Genomic DNA, 19,672 nt, shown 5'->3' on the forward strand with positions numbered 1-19,672 from the left:
TGTAACGACTTTAAAAGGATTAGCAATGAGTTTTCTCTTGTAGTTTTCCTACTTAAGTTGATAGCCTTGAGAGGCTTGCGAGGCTTGAGAGGCTATTTTAGCGTAACCTTAACTAGTAGGTGAGCTCACGGGGCTCAAACCTGACGACGGTGCTAACAGAAACCCTAGCAAGAACCGTGCTTCGCAGAATCTACCACCTACCTACCTACCGGATCGGAAACGCGACCCACTGAGAAGATCCGACGAGAAACTCAGTAGGCTGTGTCTGTGGGTTAATTTACTCGTCGAGTCCTTCGTCGCAAGTGACGGGTTCGACGAGAACGATGACCGGGTTCTCTCTAACACTTGCTCGCTTCTATAAGCTGAGGTGTCTGTTATTATTCCGCCACATCCATCACAGGGAAACCACCGGATTGTGTGCATATGACAGCCAGCGAGTTACGTAAGCCGCGGCATATCGATAAATCACGAGAAACAATCCAATGCCCGCAAACTGGGCCTACGGGAGCAATCCGTACGATACGTTTTCACAAAATTAATATTAGCCACAACGTGTTTATAGGTTACGACACGATTTTAATATCGGACACGATTATTTTTCTTAGTTTCTATTCCTTAAGTTATCTTCTTCTTTCTTCTTCTCCATCGCTCCCTGATTACTGAAGATCGTGACTCCGTTTCGGCTTGTCAACTGCCAGCCTCCGTCGGCTCCGCTCAGTTGCCTGGTGTAGTGCAGCGCTAAGTGGTCTGCTGGTTTGCTCGGAGATCTGGTCGGACCTACGTTTGGGGCTCCGGCCTCTAAGACGTTTTCCTTCTACTTTTCCGGTGACCATCAGACGTTCCGAGCTATCTACACCTCTGCGGGATACGTGGCCATAGTAGCGCATTATGCGTTGCAGACAGGTGGTAGACAGGCGTTGAGCGTTCTCCATTTTAAGCTGTTGTAGGACCAAGATGTTCGTGCGGGTGGGCTGTCCATGGAATCCTTAATAGGCGGCGCCAACACCATACTTCAAAAGCATCAACTTCACATCAACAAATAAGTTTAAGTTAGAATTACTTAAGGAATTATTATTTACGTTTCCTGAAGCGTCATACATGAGATATGGGAGTTAATTAGTATTAAATTTGTCTTGAAAATGACGAAATTGTCACGGTAATATCCAAAAGTCAACAAAACAACATCACTGGGGATATGACTATTGTGTTATGTATTGTGTGTATGTAATTGAACATTTAATAAACATTATTCAAATCTACAGTCTTTGAAAAAAAAAAAAAAATTAGATTTTGAATCTAGGGACTTCCCCGTTAAAAATAGTATACATTTTTTGTCAAGAATTTATACTTTGCAATTATGATATTTACTCGTAATTTACGCCTGATTTGAAGCGTTATAACTGTACGTTAGTTTTAAATTATTATTAATTAGTTTATATCTCTACGTTCATACCCATTTTTCTTTTTTTATTGCTTAGATAGGTGGACGAGCTCACAGCCCACCTGGTATTAAGTGATTACTGAAGCCCATAGACATCTACAACGTAAACGCGTCACTCACCTTGAGATATAAGTTATAAGGTCCCAAGTATAGTTACAACGGCTGCCCCACCCTTCAAACCGAAACGCATTACTGCTTCACGGTGGAAATAGGCAGTGTGGTGGTACCCACCCGCGCGGAATCACAAGAGGTCCTACCACCAGTAAAGACTTTACTATTACACCGGAGAAAAATTGAATCCTGCTGCCTGGAGCTATTGTTTTCATCGGTGTTACATTGTTGGAGATCTTTTTGGAATAAACTACCCATCACGGTCTTCCCGATCACTATGATAATATGTCCTTTTACAGACGAGGCCTGTAGAGAATCATTTTCTGTAGACTGCGACTTGGCTAATGCCTCGGTCATGTCAGTTGCCATGTTAATGATAACCAAACCCCACCACGAGAGCCGTATACTCGTCTGTTATCATTGGTAATTAAAATCCTCACATTATTTTATACCATCCGATTATTCGAAAAAATCGTCTCGGACATTATAAATCATTATTCATGTATTACGATGATTCGCAAAACAGAAGAATATGTAAGGTATTGTGTTATCGCAGAGTACCAGGGAATATCGTTATTATTTGTTTTTCTGATAATGTCACATGGCCCTATTCTTTATTGATCTAATCAAGTACTAGATAATATTAGGTAATATTGAGCGCCGTACTAGGTACTGGATATTATTGTAATTCATTGCTCATTCAAATTGACCAATTGTAATTTTATCACACTGTTATTATCAATATCAGTTACACTACGCTGTTTACTTTATGGTATGTACTATTTAGGGGTTCCGTTAAGGTCAAATGAGTTGTGCGCTCGCTTTTTCCATATCAATTTATTTATTTAGTTTTTATTGCTATAATAGGTGGAGGAGCATTATCGTTGTAGATGTCTATGGGCTCCAGTAACCACTTACCATCAGGTAGACCGTGTGCTCGTCTGCCTACAAAGATAATAAAAAAAATATGTGTGGTGTCGTGGGACACCGCATAGGAACAAAGTTCCTTATTATAAAATATTAATTTTAAGTTCTATTCGAGGTATAAAGAAAATAGTTATTCGGGTATACATTTTTTATTAATATTTTTTTTATTGATAAAAAAAAAACTACTTTACAAAGTTATCAACTTTATTTTATTCACAATGATTTATAAATGATATATAATATATATAATAATATAGAAAGAAACAGCTATTTATATGAATAATAATAATAACCGTCATCACGTAGACTATACATTAGACACTGTATAGCCATACTAAGACTATACATAAATAATAAAAATCTTACGTTACGGACGTTTTTTTTCTTTTCGATTATGGTACCCCTCCGCATCGTCCCATATGGAACTTCATTCCAAAAAGCATAATTCTGATTAAGAATTTCTTTACAGGCAGTAGACTACTTGAAGAAAAGAACACCAGCGAGGGCAGCGCTGATGATAGCAGCGGTTTGGCTGATGAGTGCATTGGTGTGCATTCCTCCACTCCTCGGTTGGAGAGTCAGCAGGCCACTAGAGCAGTTTCCACAATGCAAGGTAAGTTTTTGCGTTAACTTATCTAGGGACTGATTCGGAAGGCCTTAAATCAACGCGTTTTTTCGCTGTCGTTTTAAAACGGGTGTGTGTTAGTATTGTTACGCGCTGGGGTTCGGGATAAATAAAATTGTACCGAATTACAAGTTAACACTGTATTAGCACTTAGAGTACTTAAAACACTGACTTCACAAATACGTTAAAATTCTCAATTCGCTTCAGGTGATTCGTTCGCTGTTTCACTTCGAGTATTTCCGAATACTGACTGATTGCATGGCATTCCTACAACGCTTTTATAGCCGATACCACATCCCTAAAATAAAATTATCGAGAATATTCGACACATTTCGAGTATTGTGTTTTCGCTATTCTGACAATAGATGGCGTTGTACGTCTCGAGCGTTCTAGATATTTGTTCGACTATTCGGCGATAGATGGCGTTACTCTTACCGTCCTAACAGTATTGTACCACACTTCAATAGAAGATGGTAACGATTTAGCTTAGTTTTATAGCTGCTTTTCGTTGAAGAGGATGAATGTTCGTACGAGTTTTATGTTTTTAGGTATTTCTGTTCATTGACTATGACGGCAGATTAGCTAATTATGACATATTGTCATCGCACGTAGATAATAGCAATGCTAGGATGTTGGATATGCCCCTCAAAAAACACCGCGAAAAGTAGGATATTGGCTTGAAACGAACTGGAGATGAACATAGATTTTTGGGTTAGTGGTGAGATGGTAAAAAGGAGGTGACAAGATTCAAACGATTCATCAGTAAAGTCGCCATTAATTTACGGCAGCGATAAATACAAGAGGAGATAAGACGTGAGCCTATACTTGCTAAATTTAAAAGTTTATTAAAAAAAACACTTGTTAAATACGTTGTAACCATTTGCGTAAGTAAATTAATTGCATGAATATAACCTAATCTAATAATTTATAAGCTATTTTTATATAAAGCGAGTTACCTGCAGTCAAACTGCGTAAGCAGTTTTGCGAAGCATGGTCTAAATGAAAGTTTTATGAATAAATATATTACATACATACATAAAAAATGCACTTAGTCTCCGTCGACCAAAGGAGCTTTCAATGATCTGAATTCCGGCAATCGAAGCCATAAGACTATTTAAAAAAAAATCTTCACAATCAAAGCTTACATACTTCAAAAGGTACCAACCTTAAAACTTAAATATATCTCTGAAGCGTTACCAACATTGTAATCTAGAGATTACATGTTAGAATTATACAGAACCTCCCCGTTGAATTTCGAAGGATAATTCCGCGTGAGATAATTTAGTTAATGGCCTTTGGATTCGTGAATTTTAGGGGTAAAGATTTTTCTTGTCCGTCCCTTTATGGAGTTAGTGAAATGTTGAAAATGTTCGATTAAAAGAATTTGGGGGGAATTAAGTTGAAATTTGACTGACGTATACTCGTAATGTAGGCATTGTTTTCGCTCATTCTGGTCCTTTTGCGAGCTTAAGGAATTCTCTCAAATGCAATAACTTCCTTTTTTTTATTGCCCTTGGAGGCAGACCAGCATACGGCCCACCTTATGGTGAGTGGTTACCGTCGCCCGTGGACGTCAGCAATGCCAAAGGCAGAGCCAAGCCGCTGCCTACTGTTAAGTGCTCTCCATAAGCCTAGTTTGAAGAAAGACAGGTCATAGCGCTTGGAAAACATCGTTGTGACAAAAAATATATCTGGAAACGCTCTGTGGCTCCAAGTAATATGGGTGAATTTTACTCCGACGGCGGGCGGTGCGATGGTAAAAATGAGATGATGGGATTATCTCAAGCAATTCCTCAGAGCGCTCCATATGGAACAATGCCGGTTTTATGTTAGCTTTATTCTGATAAATGAGTTATCACGTCATTTGACAGTCTCCCTCTGACTCGACTTTAAAGTCAAGGTCTCGGTATCTACCGTCTTCAAATGATCTTAACTACTGCTCTGGTCGACCCCAATTTTTGAGCATTAGCCCAACAAGAATATTTTGCTATTTTGCTTTTTATATATTCTTGAAAAATGGTTTTAAATTTAATAATCAGTTAATGTTAATAGTGTAATAAGTTTTTCTTATTATTTTTTTATTGAATAGATGGATCCATCCTTCGTTCACGAACTCACAGCCCCTCTGATGTTAAACGGTTACCGGAGCTCATAGACATCTTTAACGTAAATGCCGCTACCCACCTTGAAATATGAGTTCGAAGGTCTCAGTATAGTTACAACGGCTGTCCCATCCTTCAAACCGAAACGCATTACTGCTTCACGGCAGAAATAGTCAGGGCGGTGGTACCTACCCGAGTGGACTCACGGACGTCCTACCACCAGTAATTTTATCGTTAATTAGAGTGCAAGTTGCCTTAGAGTACGACATTCGTTACTATCACAATGTGATGTCATTCGACTTGTTATAACTACGGGATTAACTTCCCAGCTACACAAAAGAAAATAAAGAAAACCTTTCCACCATATTTTACTAAGAAGGTCCGTTTATAAATCAAGACGAAATCTTAGTTGACCCCAAACGATAAGATCAGTTCTTAAAAATGAATCCCTTAATTTTGTAGATCAGAATTTCGGTCACGGCTTGAAACTACGAAGTTAAAATTAAAAGTATCACTAATTTATGATAGGTAGATATAATGGAGTGTAGTTGGTTGGCCACGAAGTTAGAGGGTATCGATTTCTTCAAAATTTTACAGCGTATGTATCTATATTTTAATTTGGCGTTTTTAGTGGGCTATAAGAGCATAAGGTACTACCAACGGGACATCATGCTCTGAATTTTCTTACTTTTATAGATACATAAGTGTTAACTTTCAATCGTACTTGATGGTGAGTAGTGTGAGCTTTTATTTGTTAATTAATTAAATAATTCTCGGTATCTATTTTTCGTGTGTATCTAGAACGATCTATTGGATGGAAAGAGATCGCTACGGGAATGTGGCGAGGTCAGGGCGAGGTTGGCAGCAAACCCGCAAGGTTCAGTCTTCTGTCCAAAAATGAATTATATTTAACAAATTACACCGTTATACCACCGCTCAAACTCAACTGACATTTTATATGGTGTTGCCAATTTTCATTTCCAAACGCGCCCAAGACATTATGGGGTTATCTTTCCACGACGTATAAGGGCGGTCCCATCCTTATAACTTTAAGTCGTGGAAAAAAAAGCACCATTGTAATGTCAGCTGAGTTTGATTCTGCGAAGCACTGCTCTTGCTAGGGTTAGTGTTAGCAACATCGTCAGGTTTGAGCCCCGCGAGCTGACCTACTTGTTAGGGTTACGCTGAAATGGCCTCTCCAGGCCATCAGTTTAGGTAGAAAAAAAAAACACATCCTTCAAATCGAACTAGTAGCTATTTTAGACGAGGTAAGCCCGATAGTTAGTCGTCGTGGCCTAAAGGATAAGACGTCCGGTGTATTCGTATGTAGAGATGCACCGGTGTTCGAATCCCGCAGGCGGGTACCAATTTTTTTGATGAAATACGTACTTAATAAATGTTCACGATTGACTTCCACGGTGAAGGAATAACATCGTGTAATAAAAATCAAACCCGCAAAATTATAATTTGCGTAATCACTGGTGGTAGGACCTCTCGGAAGTCCGCACGGGTAGGTACCACCACCCCGCCTATTTCCGTCGTGAAGCGGTAATGTGTTTCGGTTCGCAGGGTGTGGTAGCCGTTGTAACTATACTGAGACCGTAGAACTTATATCTCGAGGTGGGTGGCGCATTTACGTTGTAGATGTCTATGGGCTCCAGTAACCACTTAACACCAGGTGGGCTGTGAGCTCGTCCACCCATCTAGCAATAAAAAAAAAATAGCTCATCAATGTACTGTGGTACGTCGTTGATTTAAAGTATCATAATAATTCAGAGAGAGAAAAAAACGCTTAAAAAATCCCGTCCGCTGTTTTAGTGGCCATACCCGTAAAAGAGATGGTAAATTGCGTTTACGATAAAAATAACTTAATATTCGGTAGCGGCGTGATTTCACGATAAAAACGTCCGAAGCTGGCCGTAAACTGTTACTTTTTAATACCCACGGTGCACGTAGGAAATACGAAAAGTTCTCGGAAGAAGTTTGTTCTTTATTACTGCACTCGGGCAGATGACCTCACAGCTCATCCCGTGGTCCATTAAGTCCTCAAAACCAAAACCTTAACACACAAGATCAGAATTTCAAATTTTGTTGTACAGCATACTTGCCGGGAACGTGTTATGAGCTTCTTCTATTCATCATGCGGTCTCCCAGACATTAATTAGAGAAGCTCATTATTGCTTGTCGCATAGAGGGCAAGCGCGCCGTGGGCAGAACACCAGCCAGATGGTCAGATCTAGCAAGAGAAGCACTTGGTGGTAGTCTGTACCATGCAGTCCATGCCACCCATGATCGAGCACAGTGGAAGAACGTCACATGTGGTCGCGATCTTCAGTAGTGAGGGAACGATATAGAAGAAGAATACTTGCTCTCGCAATGCACATATGTTTTACGATAGAAATAGGCAGGATCATAGTTCCTATCAATACGTTTGTTACATAGATTCTGAATTAAAAATAGCTTTAAATTTGCTGCATACAATATTCCAACAACAAACTTAACCAACGCTACTATTAATTTGAAACTAAATCGAACCAAAGGTAACTATTATTGGGTTGATTTTGCATTGATCGCAAAACATAGCCGTAGCTATATGACACGCGAAGCTTTAAAGTCGTCGTGGTCTGAAGGATAAGATTGTCGGTTTTTTTTATTTAATTGCTTAGATGTGTGGACGAGCTCACAGCCCGCCTGGTGTTAAGTGGTTACTGGAGCCCATAGACATCTACAACGTAAAATGCGCCACCCACCTTAAGATATAAGCTCTAAGGTCTCAAGTATAGTTACAACGGCTGCTCGCCCTTCAAACCGAAACGCATTACTGCTTCACGGCAGAAATAGGTAGGGCGGTGGTTGGTACCTACCCTTGCGGACTCACAAGAGGTCCTATCACCAGTAAATGGCCGAGGCCAGGCCGAGAATAGAACATCGTAGACTGTGGTATCGCATAGACACTACTTACTACTACTACTACTACTACTACTACTACTACTACTACTACTACTACTACACTTACTACTAATACTACTACTACTACTTACTGCTATCTGTGACGACGAAATACAGTAAATAATTCGAAACGTATGAATTAGTAAGGACAGTATAAAACGGGAGATTAAACTTTAACATTTGTTTTAATTATGTTTCTACGACTCGCCAGGACGGATGATAATAAGCTATGTTTAAATACACAGAAACACGTAAGAATGCTTAGTGCTCATAAATGCTTTCAAAACAGCTCCCAAATTCTTTATTATGGAATAAAAATGGTGCGCGGGTAATTTAGTGCACGTGAAAGAAGTGAAGCTTCTTTTACGGTGTGTAGTATTGTGATTATCTTCATTTTTCATTCTTGAATAAAATTTCTTTCATAATAGGGAAGTATGTGTATAAGAAAAACGATCTAGCTCGCTTTTTCCTTTCCCTTTCTCCGCGGTCGAGTGGTTCGCGAGACGCTCTGTCCATTTTCTCACTCTCACTCTTCCTAAATTGTATCTTTTCTCTCTAGCCGTAACGAATCTGTCGCGAACTAAAGTTTACTCTCGACACGCCTAAAGAAGTTTCACTTCAAAAATACGGTAACAAATCTCCATGTCCGCAACTTCGAATGGCACAGACTCAGAACCAAGTCATACTTAACTAATTGGAAACATCTGTTAGCGACAAGACCACAGAGTTAGTGAGCTGAAGTTAGTTTAGCGGAAGACATTAGCAGGTGCGTCTAATGTGTGGAAAACGCGAGTTTAATCACTCACACATTGAACAGGAGTGTTGGTGTCATGGAATACAGTCGTATTTTCGGTATATGTTACCATATATATATGAACTAGATGAAGCGGGTATCGCACACCCGTGTCTTCTATGATGATTGATTGAATGATTAGCTGACCAAACTACTTGAACGTTTGACCAAAATTACGTAATTACAAATGTTGACTTACTGGAAAATTTTCCTAGCTGTTTTTGGGACTTCCTTATGGGACGATACGGAGGGGTACCCTAACCGGGAAAAAACGTCCGTAACGTAAGATTTTTATTAGTAATGCACACAGTGTACGACTTAACTTTGTAATAACGTACAAAAAATATTTTTTTTTTATCATTCATTGACCACGGTCTCAGAGCGTTCGTTTGCGCAATAAACTAACTCTTATGCAAACAACCGTGAATGAAGTGTACCACAATAAGTTCGCAAGTTACCGAATGACCGTGAGTTGTTGCGAAACCTCCACTTTTATTTTCTTTATACCTCGAATAGAACTTAAAATTTATATTTTTATAATAAGGAACTTCGTTTCTATCCGGTGTCCCAAGACACCACCCAACTTTTTTTGTACCACATCTCTAGACCAGATCATAATTTGTCTGCAAAGCACATTTTTCGTTCAACAGATGGGCGATTGGGCCAAAACATTTTTCGAGCGACAACCGCGTTACGGAAACCGTAGAGAGGGTAGGCCTCCCACAGGATTAACCGAAGGCCTTTTGTAAGGTCTCGGGAACCCGCTGGATGCAGACTGCGTAGGGTCTGTCAGAAAGGCCTAAGTCCAGAAGGGGACGTGGGCTGAAAAAGAATTAGCTGGATGAGTTCACGGCCCACCTGGTCTTACGTGGTTACCGGAGCTCATAAACTTCAACAACGTAAATACTCACCTTGAGACATTAACATGGGTTCTAAGTCTCAGTTTTTATAGCACAAGAACTGCCCCACCCTTCAAACCGAAACCGCGTGCTTGCTTCACGGTAGAAACTAGTTGGGGTAGTGGTATCTTTCCGTGGGTGGGCCCTAAAATCCTTGGGCCCGCGATCTGCTCTCAACACCTGCAGATCGTTGAGTCTCACATACCCCGCGCGCCCCCTAGGCGCGGGGACCTCGTGGGAGGTTCGGCCCCCGGCACGAGGGAAAAAAAAAAGTGGTATCTTTCCGTGCGGGTTAATGCCCCAATATAATTTCTAGTTAATGGCTTTTTCTAGCTTTTTCTAGTTAATGGCTAATTCTGCCGTAAACCAGTAATGCGTTTCGGTCTGAAGGGTGGGGCAGCCGCTGTAACTATACTGAGACCTTAGAACTTCTATCTCAAGGTGGGTGGCGCATTTACGTTGTAGATGTCTATGGGCTCCAGTAACCACTTAACACCAGGTGGGCTGTGAGCTCGTCCGCCCATCTAAGCAAAAACAAAAAGGTTAATATCGTACTTTCAACAAATATACTTTAATTTATGAGCTTAAAGTCTACATTTCATTCAGATGGCCTCTTCTAACATATTTTCTTGCATACAACTTCTAAATTCAATTACAAGTAAAGCAGATGCTTTTAATAATTCGAAATTCGTAAATCTTATGCGCAGATCCTACACTGCGAGTACGTTCAGCCGTTTCCATGAATAATTAGAAATTTTCTCAGCTATAAATCTGAAGAATACAAAAGTTCTCTCAAAATATTTGTTTTACTTTCCCCCATTAGCGCTTCTCTTTAAGATTTAAGGCGCAGTTATAATGTAGCCCTTGAATAAACAAGTTTTTATAAATTATTATTTTTAATGATCAATTCAACTTTTTTGTACGGGTGTTTTTTTTTTTGTTTTCACCTTCGCATTAAGCGTTTGCCAAATAAGGGACTTGTTAATAATAATGTTACGCGCTGCCGATTCGGGATAAATAAAAACAATCTACTGAAGTACAAGTAAAAACTGTATTAGCATTTAAAACGCTTCACAAACACCTTAAAATTTTGAATTCGCTTCTTCCACTTCGCTTCAGGTGATCCGTTCGCTGTTTCGCTTCGAGTAGTTCCGATTACTAACTGACTGCGTGCCATCTCTGCAACGCTTCTATAGCCGATACCGCATCCCTAGAATTATCGAGAGTATTCCACACAAGTCGAGTACTTTCGATGTGTGTTTCCGCTATCTGACAATAGATGGCGTTGTAATTCTCGAGCGATCTAGATGTTACCAGATCCTTCAATATTCGTTCGACTATTCAGCGATAGATGGCGTCACTTTTACCGGCGTAACAATAACAATGTTGCTGATGGATTGCTAACCATGAGCACGTCTCAGTATATCCAAGTCCCTTTTGACTCGAACGATAGCAGTATTGATTTATGGCTTTTACCCACTTCCAACAACCCTAAAAGTAGCAGCTCCGTCAGACCAAGAGTCTTCTCTGTGTGAGAGTTCGCGTTTTTTTTATTTTTTATTGCTTTGATGGGTGGACGAGCTCACAGCTCACCTGGTGTTAAGTGGTTACTGGAGCCCATAGACATCTACAAGTAAATACGCCACCCACCTTGAGGTAGAAGTCCTAAGGTCTCAAGTATAGTTACAACGGCTGCCCCACCCTTCAAACCGAAACGCATTACTGCTTCATGGCAGAAATAGGCGGGGCGGTGGTACCTACCCGTGCGGACTCACAAGAGGTCCTACCACCAGTAATTACGCAAATTATAATTTTGCGGGTTTGATTTTTATTACACGATGTTATTCCTTCACCGTGGAAGTCAATCGTGAACATTTGTTAAGTACGTATTTCATTAGAAAAATTGGTACCCGCCTGCGGGATTCGAACACCGGTGCATCGCTAGATACGAATGCACCGGACGTCTTATCCTTTAGGCCACGACGACTTCATACCATGTATTTTACACACTCACACACGCATACATACTCTTCGTTTATTGTCATACTTTTGTTTTTGTTTAAAGTCTGTGGTCAAATTGAGAATAGACTAATATTGTTTATGTTTAATATTATTTGTCTATTATGTACCTAGCCTTGGCGAAATTTGTGATTAGAGGAATAATGACTAATAACTAATAAAATGATATTCTTTGTCAATAGAACCATAACCATATTTATACTGGTGGTTGGACCTCTTGTTGATACAAACATGTAATTTTAATTATTGAAAAATAGTTTGAGTAATTTTAAGCGCGTACTCTGAGATTTTTTGTGGTGCGGTAAAGGATGAAAATGTTCTGAATCAGATAGCCGAAGCGTGTCATTGATATTTTCCAAGTCCTCGTCGTCTTCAGTAGTAGGGTCCTTAATAGTCTTTTGAAGTGGCACAGAGGAGGCGACCACTTTACAATAATATCAACAGCTCTGATACGGCGCAATGGCCGTAAAATAAGTGAAACTCAGAAATGTTTGGGATTCATTTGGGTTCAAATAAAATCTTTTAGCGTTGCGTGTTGTTCGGATAAAATTCTGAATGTGAATAGAATATACGCGACAGTTCCAAATTAATTTTAATAAATTGTAATTAAAAACTTTTTTACTTACGGCACTTTTCAGGATATCATCAAAATAACCCTTCTACTTATATCTGTTCATAAAATATTTTTAACTACTGATACCATGCAACCCACGCTTTTTTACAATAAAATATTTTTTTCTTACACTATTTATAATTCAAATTTATTAAAATTTATTTTCTATTTTTTTTAGTGGGTTTTTCTATAAAAGCGTATTTTGTTAGTTTTTTTTAAACTATTATTTATTTTTCATTTTTAGTTCAATTTCAATTTTTTCAATATTTTTTTTAAATATTAAATTGTCATCGGTCCTTAATAAGTATACCAAATTTCGAGTAAATCCGACGTTTTGAAGGGGTATAAATCATGTTAAAAGATTCCGTTACATACTAACATACATACGTCTGAAGCTTTCTACGCCTATAAAGATGATTTATCGGATACTACGGTATCAGATTTTTCAATTTTGATAAAATTCAAGAGTTGGTTGAATATTCACTGGTCCATCGTCCCACAAAGGTCGCTCTGTCATCCAGTGTCTCCATCTTGATTTTACTGGTGGTAGGGTGTCTTATAAGCTCGCAGGGGTAAGTACCACCCTGCCTATTTCTGCCGCAAAACAGTAATTCGTTTCGGTTTGAAAGGTGGGGCAGCAGTTGTTCTGTAAAAACTGAGATTTTAGAACTCATGTCTCCATATGGATGGCGACATATACGTTGCTAATGTCTAAGCAATATCTATATATATATAAAAATGAATTGCTGTTCGTTAGTCTCGCTAAAACTCGAGAACGGCTGGACCGATTTGGCTAATTTTGGTCTTGAATTATTTGTGGAAGTCCAGAGAAGGTTTAAAATGTAGATAAATATGAAAATGCTCGGAATTAAATAAAAATGCAAATTTTGTTTTTATTTTGATGTGTTCCCCGTCGGAACGATTCCTTTTGTTTGTTTTAAGTTTATTTTATACAAAAGTTTAGGTCTTATATTTATCGATTGAGGCACTACGAAGTCTGCCGGGTCAGCCATCTATAATATATCTAAGCAATAAATTAAAATCCATAAGAAACGTGGAGGTCTGCGAGATGTATTTTTTTATATTTGCAAACATATCGAAATATATACAATGCAATATGTATTCTGAGAATAGAAGCCAGCTGGAGAGCAGATTTCGTCACTAAGCATTTATTTCATTTGTAGAATTACTTTGTAGAATAGAAGTTAGGAGGTTGCTTGTTACAAGCGTACGATCTAGGGCTGAATTCTAACAGAATGCGGTATAAATGAGAATATTTAAGTTTCAAAGTTAATTTTTTTTTGTGGAAGCTATCGCAAGACCTTAAGCGGTCTGTACGAGTCGCATGCTTGCTCGAATTCCTTCTATTATTACTAAGCTGACTAAGTTATAAGCTGACAGCGGGAAAGAAGTGCGCGCTTAGGACAACCATTCGGTTATGGATATCGTTACTGCTTTATTCATACGCTTTTATCAGCTTCAGACGTATGTGTATAACGGAATCTTTGAACATGATTTATACCCCCTTCAAAACGTCGGATTAACTCGAAATTTGGTATACTTATTAAGGACCGACGACAATTCAATGAAAAAATTGAAATTCAACTAAAAATGAAATATATAAATAATAGTTCAAAAAAAACTAACAAAATACGCTATTGGTGCTTTTCAGGATAACCCTTCTTAGGGGGTCGCGTTTTCGATCCGGTAGTAGATACTACGAAGCACTGCCCTTGCTAGGGCCAGTGGACCTACACGCTAAGGTAAAGCTGAAATAGCCTCAAGGCTATCGCAAAGGTAAAAAAAACAACATTTTTCATCAGCTCGGTGGAAGATCTTCCCTATGTCGCATACATACATTCCACAGCAGTTTATCTGGGTGGTTCTGACCCAATATATATTGGAAGTTTAATAATTCGCTTTGAGCTCGTAAATTAAAACGCTTCCACTTAAATAAAAGGCATCGTGCGTTCTTAACGTGCTTCGCCTTAAACGACTCATAATATTCCGTGCTCAGTGGGTACGTGAAATGGGTTGTTGCACTCAAGCCGCCGGTTCACGTCTCGGCGAGCCGCTCCGGAATTTACGTCACGTTTAGGTTAAGTGATGTTGGTCGTGGATCGTCTTGCGAATCCGCACGGGCTGGTACCACTACTACCCTACTGCTGTAGTAAAGTAGTAATGCCTTCCGCTTTTAAGGGTGGGATTGCCTCTTTTTTTTATTTTTTTATTGCTTAGATGGGTGGACGAGCTCACAGCCCACCTGGTGTTAAGTGGTTACTGGAGCCCATAGACCTCTACAACGTAAATGCGCCACCCACCATGAGATATAAGTTCTAAGGTCTCAGTATAGTTACAACGGCTACCCCACCCTTCGAACCGAAACGCATTACTGCTTCACGGCGGAAATAGGCGGGGTGGTGGTACCTACCCGTGCGGACTCCCAAGAGGTCCTACCACCAGTGATTACGCAAATTATAATTTTGCGGGTTTGATTTTTATTACACGATGTTATTCCTTCACCGTGGAAGTCAATCGTGAACATTTCTTGAGTACGTATTTCATTAGAAAAATTGGTACCCGCCTGCGGGATTCGAACACCGGTGCATCGCTACACACGAATGCACCGGACGTCTTATCCTTTAGGCCACGACAACTTCTTTTATGGTTCTCGGTCTAGCTTATGAGTATGAAGAGGAAAGACAATGTTTTGCTTTTGTTAATGTTTATAAATATAGCGTGGTCTTATTTTATTGTTGTCTTAATATTAAATTTTTAATATTAAATTATTATTAAATTAAAAATTAATTATTATTATCTAATTATAATTGCATAAGTTGGTAAAAAATGCTATGCAATAGCTTTACCGTGGCAGTCCCCGAGCGTCACACGTGCTTTTTTTGTTTAGGAGAAACCACTTACAATATTACCAAAGTCAAAAGTGGAAATTGTAACATTAAAAATTCTCAGAGGATTTTCAGTTCACTCTGACGAGACGTACTTTGATTTTACGACATTATCTCTACGTCTCGGAATCGCGAATTCCTAAATTCAATTAAAAATTTCTCCCCGACGTGCGTACTACGGCAATTACCCGGTTTTTCGGGTAATTACCCTAGTTTCGGGGGGGGGCTAATACAACTCAGATAATTAATCTCGGGCTATAGCAAGTTCCCGTTTTTATTAGCCGTGACGAGGATGGATTGATCAAAGTTTTATTTACGTGCGAATCTTAGTTAATAATCGCGAATGAGTTTTTGTGTTTCTGTACGCTGGGGATGTGGAACTTTTGATTTGATTTCGTTGTTTGGTGGCTCAGTGACGCTTCGATGGGACTAGTTATGAGAACGAAAGACACAATTCTCTTGTTAAGCCCTGAAGAGCCTAAAGCTTTACGAGGATGGAGCTCAACATCGCGCGATTACGAATAGCATAGCATAGCGAAGCATGCAAGCATAGCATAGCAAAGCATTTACTGGTGGTAGGACCTCTTGTGAGTCCGCGCGGGTAGGTACCACCACCCCGCCTATTTCTGCCGTGAAGCAGTAATGCGTTTCGGTTTGAAGGGCGGGGCAGCCGTTGTAACTATACTTGAGACCTTAGAACTTGTATCTCAAGGTGGGTGGCGCATTTACGTTGTGGATGTCTATGGGCTTCAGTAACCACTTAACACCAGGTGGGCTGCGAGCTCGTCCACCCATGTAAGCAATAAAAAAAAAATGTCATTTTTATAAGCAGGTTGGAAGATGTTGCCTATTTCGAGTCGATAGAAACAAAACAAAAACAGTAAGGTAACTTCGACAAGGGTAGGCACCATCGCCCTGCCTATTTGGCAAAGTACAGCCCGTTCCAGTCGAAACAGTAGGACTGAATTTACACCATACATTTAAGATATAGATCTTTGGTCTCAAAGTGTGTGCTGACATTTACATGGCGATATCTACCGGCTGGCACGTGAGGTCATCTAGCATCCTATGCCAAAAAAACTCCAGTGATCTTTATATCCTGAACTCCTGTCCCGAATAGCTGATGAAAACAGCGCGTATTTACCAAAGTTTTTATTTATTGCTTAGACGGTTGGACGAGCTCACAGCCCACCTGGTGTTAAGTGGTTACTGAAGCCCATAGACATCCACAACGTAAATGCGCCACCCACCTTGATATATAAGTTCTAAGGTCTCAGTATAGTTACAACGGCTGCCTCACCCTTTTTTTTTATTGCCATTGTAGGCAGACGAGCATACGGCCCACCTGGTGGTAAGTGGTCACCGTCGCTCATGGCCGTCAGCAATGCCAGGGGCAGAGCCAAGCCGCTGCCTACCGTTAAGTACTCTCCGCAAGCCTCGTTTGAAGAAGGACATGTCATAGCGCTCGGAAAACATCGTGGAGGGGAGTTAATTCCAAAGCCGAATGGTACGGGGCAGAAATGATCTTTGGAAACGCACTGTCGACGAACGCAGTGGTTCCAGATAATATGGATGAACTCTGCTCCGATGGCCGACCCTTCAAACCGAAACGCATTACTGCTTCACGGCAGAAATAGGCGGGGCGGTGGTACCCACCCGCGCGGACTCACAAGAGGTCCTACCACCACCAGTTAATGACTGCATTAACTCAATCATTAATCTCAAGCTCGGCTACAAAGTCGATGATTGTATCCTTTTGGTAACCGGCAACATACGATAGCGGAGCCCACAATGCTTCTAAACTGTAAGAGTCGTTTTCCGGTTTTAACTATTTAAAATAAATTTGTTTTTTTTACGTAACATTAGAAAATCATCGTCTAAGATATTAGACGACAGTAAAAACATTAGATCGATGCCTCCAAATGAACACTACTCTGACTCCAAATTCGTAGGTTTACAGGAGGAGAGTTTAAACGAAAAAACGTTGATAAATATATCTGCAATAATACAAGATTTTATGGTTTTTTCTTGTGTAGGTAACTAGCTGATTTACTCTTGCTTCGAACCCCATTAATAGTGAATTTGTAATACTTTTAACATAGTGAAGCGATTTGCGTGAAAAACGAAAATTTCAAAATTTTGACTTAGAGTACTGTTCATTGGAGGCATCGAGATATTAAATGACAATTGCGTATTGAATTTACCAATGTCTTTGTCGCAGACTTCTGTCTACGCGTTAGATTTTCAAATGCTGAAATATCAGGAAATCAATACGAGCAAAAAATTTGATGAGAATCCTTTGAGAAAATGGGGTTTTGATAGTCGCAAATGTATGAAACAGATTTATGAGGCGCTTAAAGTATTGATATTGAAACTCGGGTGGATAGCAATGATCCTGTCATATTTAAATTATATTTTATAACCGCTATTCGACTCTTCGAACCGGAATGCGTACCCGGAATGGCGGTACTAACTCGCACAAGTCCACAACACGTCCGCCAATGAAATTTTATTCGAAATCCGGTACAAAATTAAAACCATTCACAAAATCGATTACGCTCGGTTTTTAAATAACAAAACCCGGTCGAATTCGAATGTAAAACCGGAATTAGCTGAATTATGTAAAGGTACCCGCTTTTTTTGAAGTCCGGTTAAGAATACTTACGTACGTTCGGATCCACCCTCCGATGGGTTCTGTCTTTGGGAAATTAAATCTCTTTTGAGCCTCCTCGAGACTTTACATTTTAATGTGGACATCTATTACACCGTTGCGAACGTTTAGGTGAATTTAAAACAATTAAAACTACTGTCAATTAATCAACGCATTTGCAGTTTGCGTGGTCACGGAAGACCGCGTCAGTCGTGACGCGATGTTTTTTGATTCGCGTAAACTGAAAAAAAAAATACTAGGTTTTTTTTTTTTTTTTTTCGGTAAATGTAACATAATATACTCTTAGTTCATTTGACATCGTAGAGACTTAGAGACCCCGGTAACCGTACTCGTCGAAATCGATACCTCGAACCTAATCCATGCATCAGCTCGCTGAGTTTCTCGCCGGATATTCCAGCGGGTTGCGATTCCGATCCGGTAGTAGATTCATTCGCGAAGCAACTGCTTGAGTTGCTAGGTCTCCTTCGGGCAGCTGTTAGCAAATCCCACCCCTCCTGGCTGAGCCTTTGCTCGCCCACCTGTCCTGGTGAAATTGGAAAGGCCTCTGGGCTACCAGTAATCCTTCAATCATAAAAAATTGACATAATGGTCGGGATGTCGGAGTTTTTCTTTTTCATCATCGTTATACCATTATCGCATTTCCCAAATGCCCATGCAGAGCTTTAGAGCACAAAGCTTTTTATTCGTTGTTCCCGGAATCCGTAGGAATCACCAACGTAAATGCAGCTCACTTACCTCAAGGCCTGAGTCTCAGTTTTACAGTACAACGGCTGCCACACCCTTCAAGCCGAAACCCATTACTGCTTCACGGCAGAAATAGGCAGGGTGATGGTACTTACCCGTGCGGACTCATAAGACGTCCTACCACCAGTATGAGAACAAAATCATAAAATGCGAAGTAACCGATTTACGTAAATAAAAAATAAAAAATGTGCGAGTAAGTTATCCTAATGTTATTAAGTAAATGTGTTACAATACGTTGTGAGTGGAGGTCGGTACTAATGTATTTTCTCGAAAGCCGAAGCGATTGCGACCGGGTCTCCCGTATTAAATGATGTGAGAAAAATTATTGTTTTCTGTCTCGCTCGCTCTCGGGGCCTCTTACTCTCTTTCAATACACTTACGCATGGACGTTATAATGTAGTAACTTTTACATCGTTTGTCTGATTATTGGTGACCTTAACCGGTGATGGTTCTCGTCGAACCCGTCGCTTGCGACGAAGGGCTCAGCGAGTAAATTAACCCACAGACACAGCCCACTGAGTTTCTCGCCGGATCTTCTCAGTGAGTCGCGTTTCCGACCCGGTGGTAGATTCTGCGAAGCACTGTTCTTACTGGGGTTAGTGTTAGCCACGTCGTTAGGTTTGAGCCCCGTGAGCTCACCTACTAGTTGAGGTTATGCTTAAATACCCTCTCAAGACTATCAGTTTAGGTAGGAAAAAAAAGCTACGCTTACTTTTAACGCCTTTGCCATGTCTGTGTGTTGTGTATAATATATACTAAGCTAATCAACCTGTACTTAAATTTAACCTAACTACTCTGTAATTTTAACATAATCTGTTTTTTTAATATTTTTTACGAAGGAAAAATTCTCGCTTCTTTACTTCATATTTTAC

The 19,672-nt window shown here is 39.9% G+C and overlaps 1 protein-coding gene across 1 annotated transcript in view; it reads left to right on the forward strand.

The window, feature by feature from the left end:
• Positions 1 to 19,672, forward strand: part of LOC101746821 (alpha-2C adrenergic receptor) — a 364,399-nt gene that overhangs the window by 105,074 nt on the left and 239,653 nt on the right. Inside the window, exon 2 of the mRNA XM_038020675.2 lies at positions 2,949 to 3,092. Coding sequence (XP_037876603.1) covers positions 2,949 to 3,092 — 144 coding nt within the window. The remainder of the gene's footprint in view (positions 1 to 2,948; positions 3,093 to 19,672) is intronic.

Source organism: Bombyx mori, chromosome 26 (assembly GCF_030269925.1).
Source record: "Bombyx mori chromosome 26, ASM3026992v2".
NCBI lineage: Eukaryota > Metazoa > Arthropoda > Insecta > Lepidoptera > Bombycidae > Bombyx > Bombyx mori.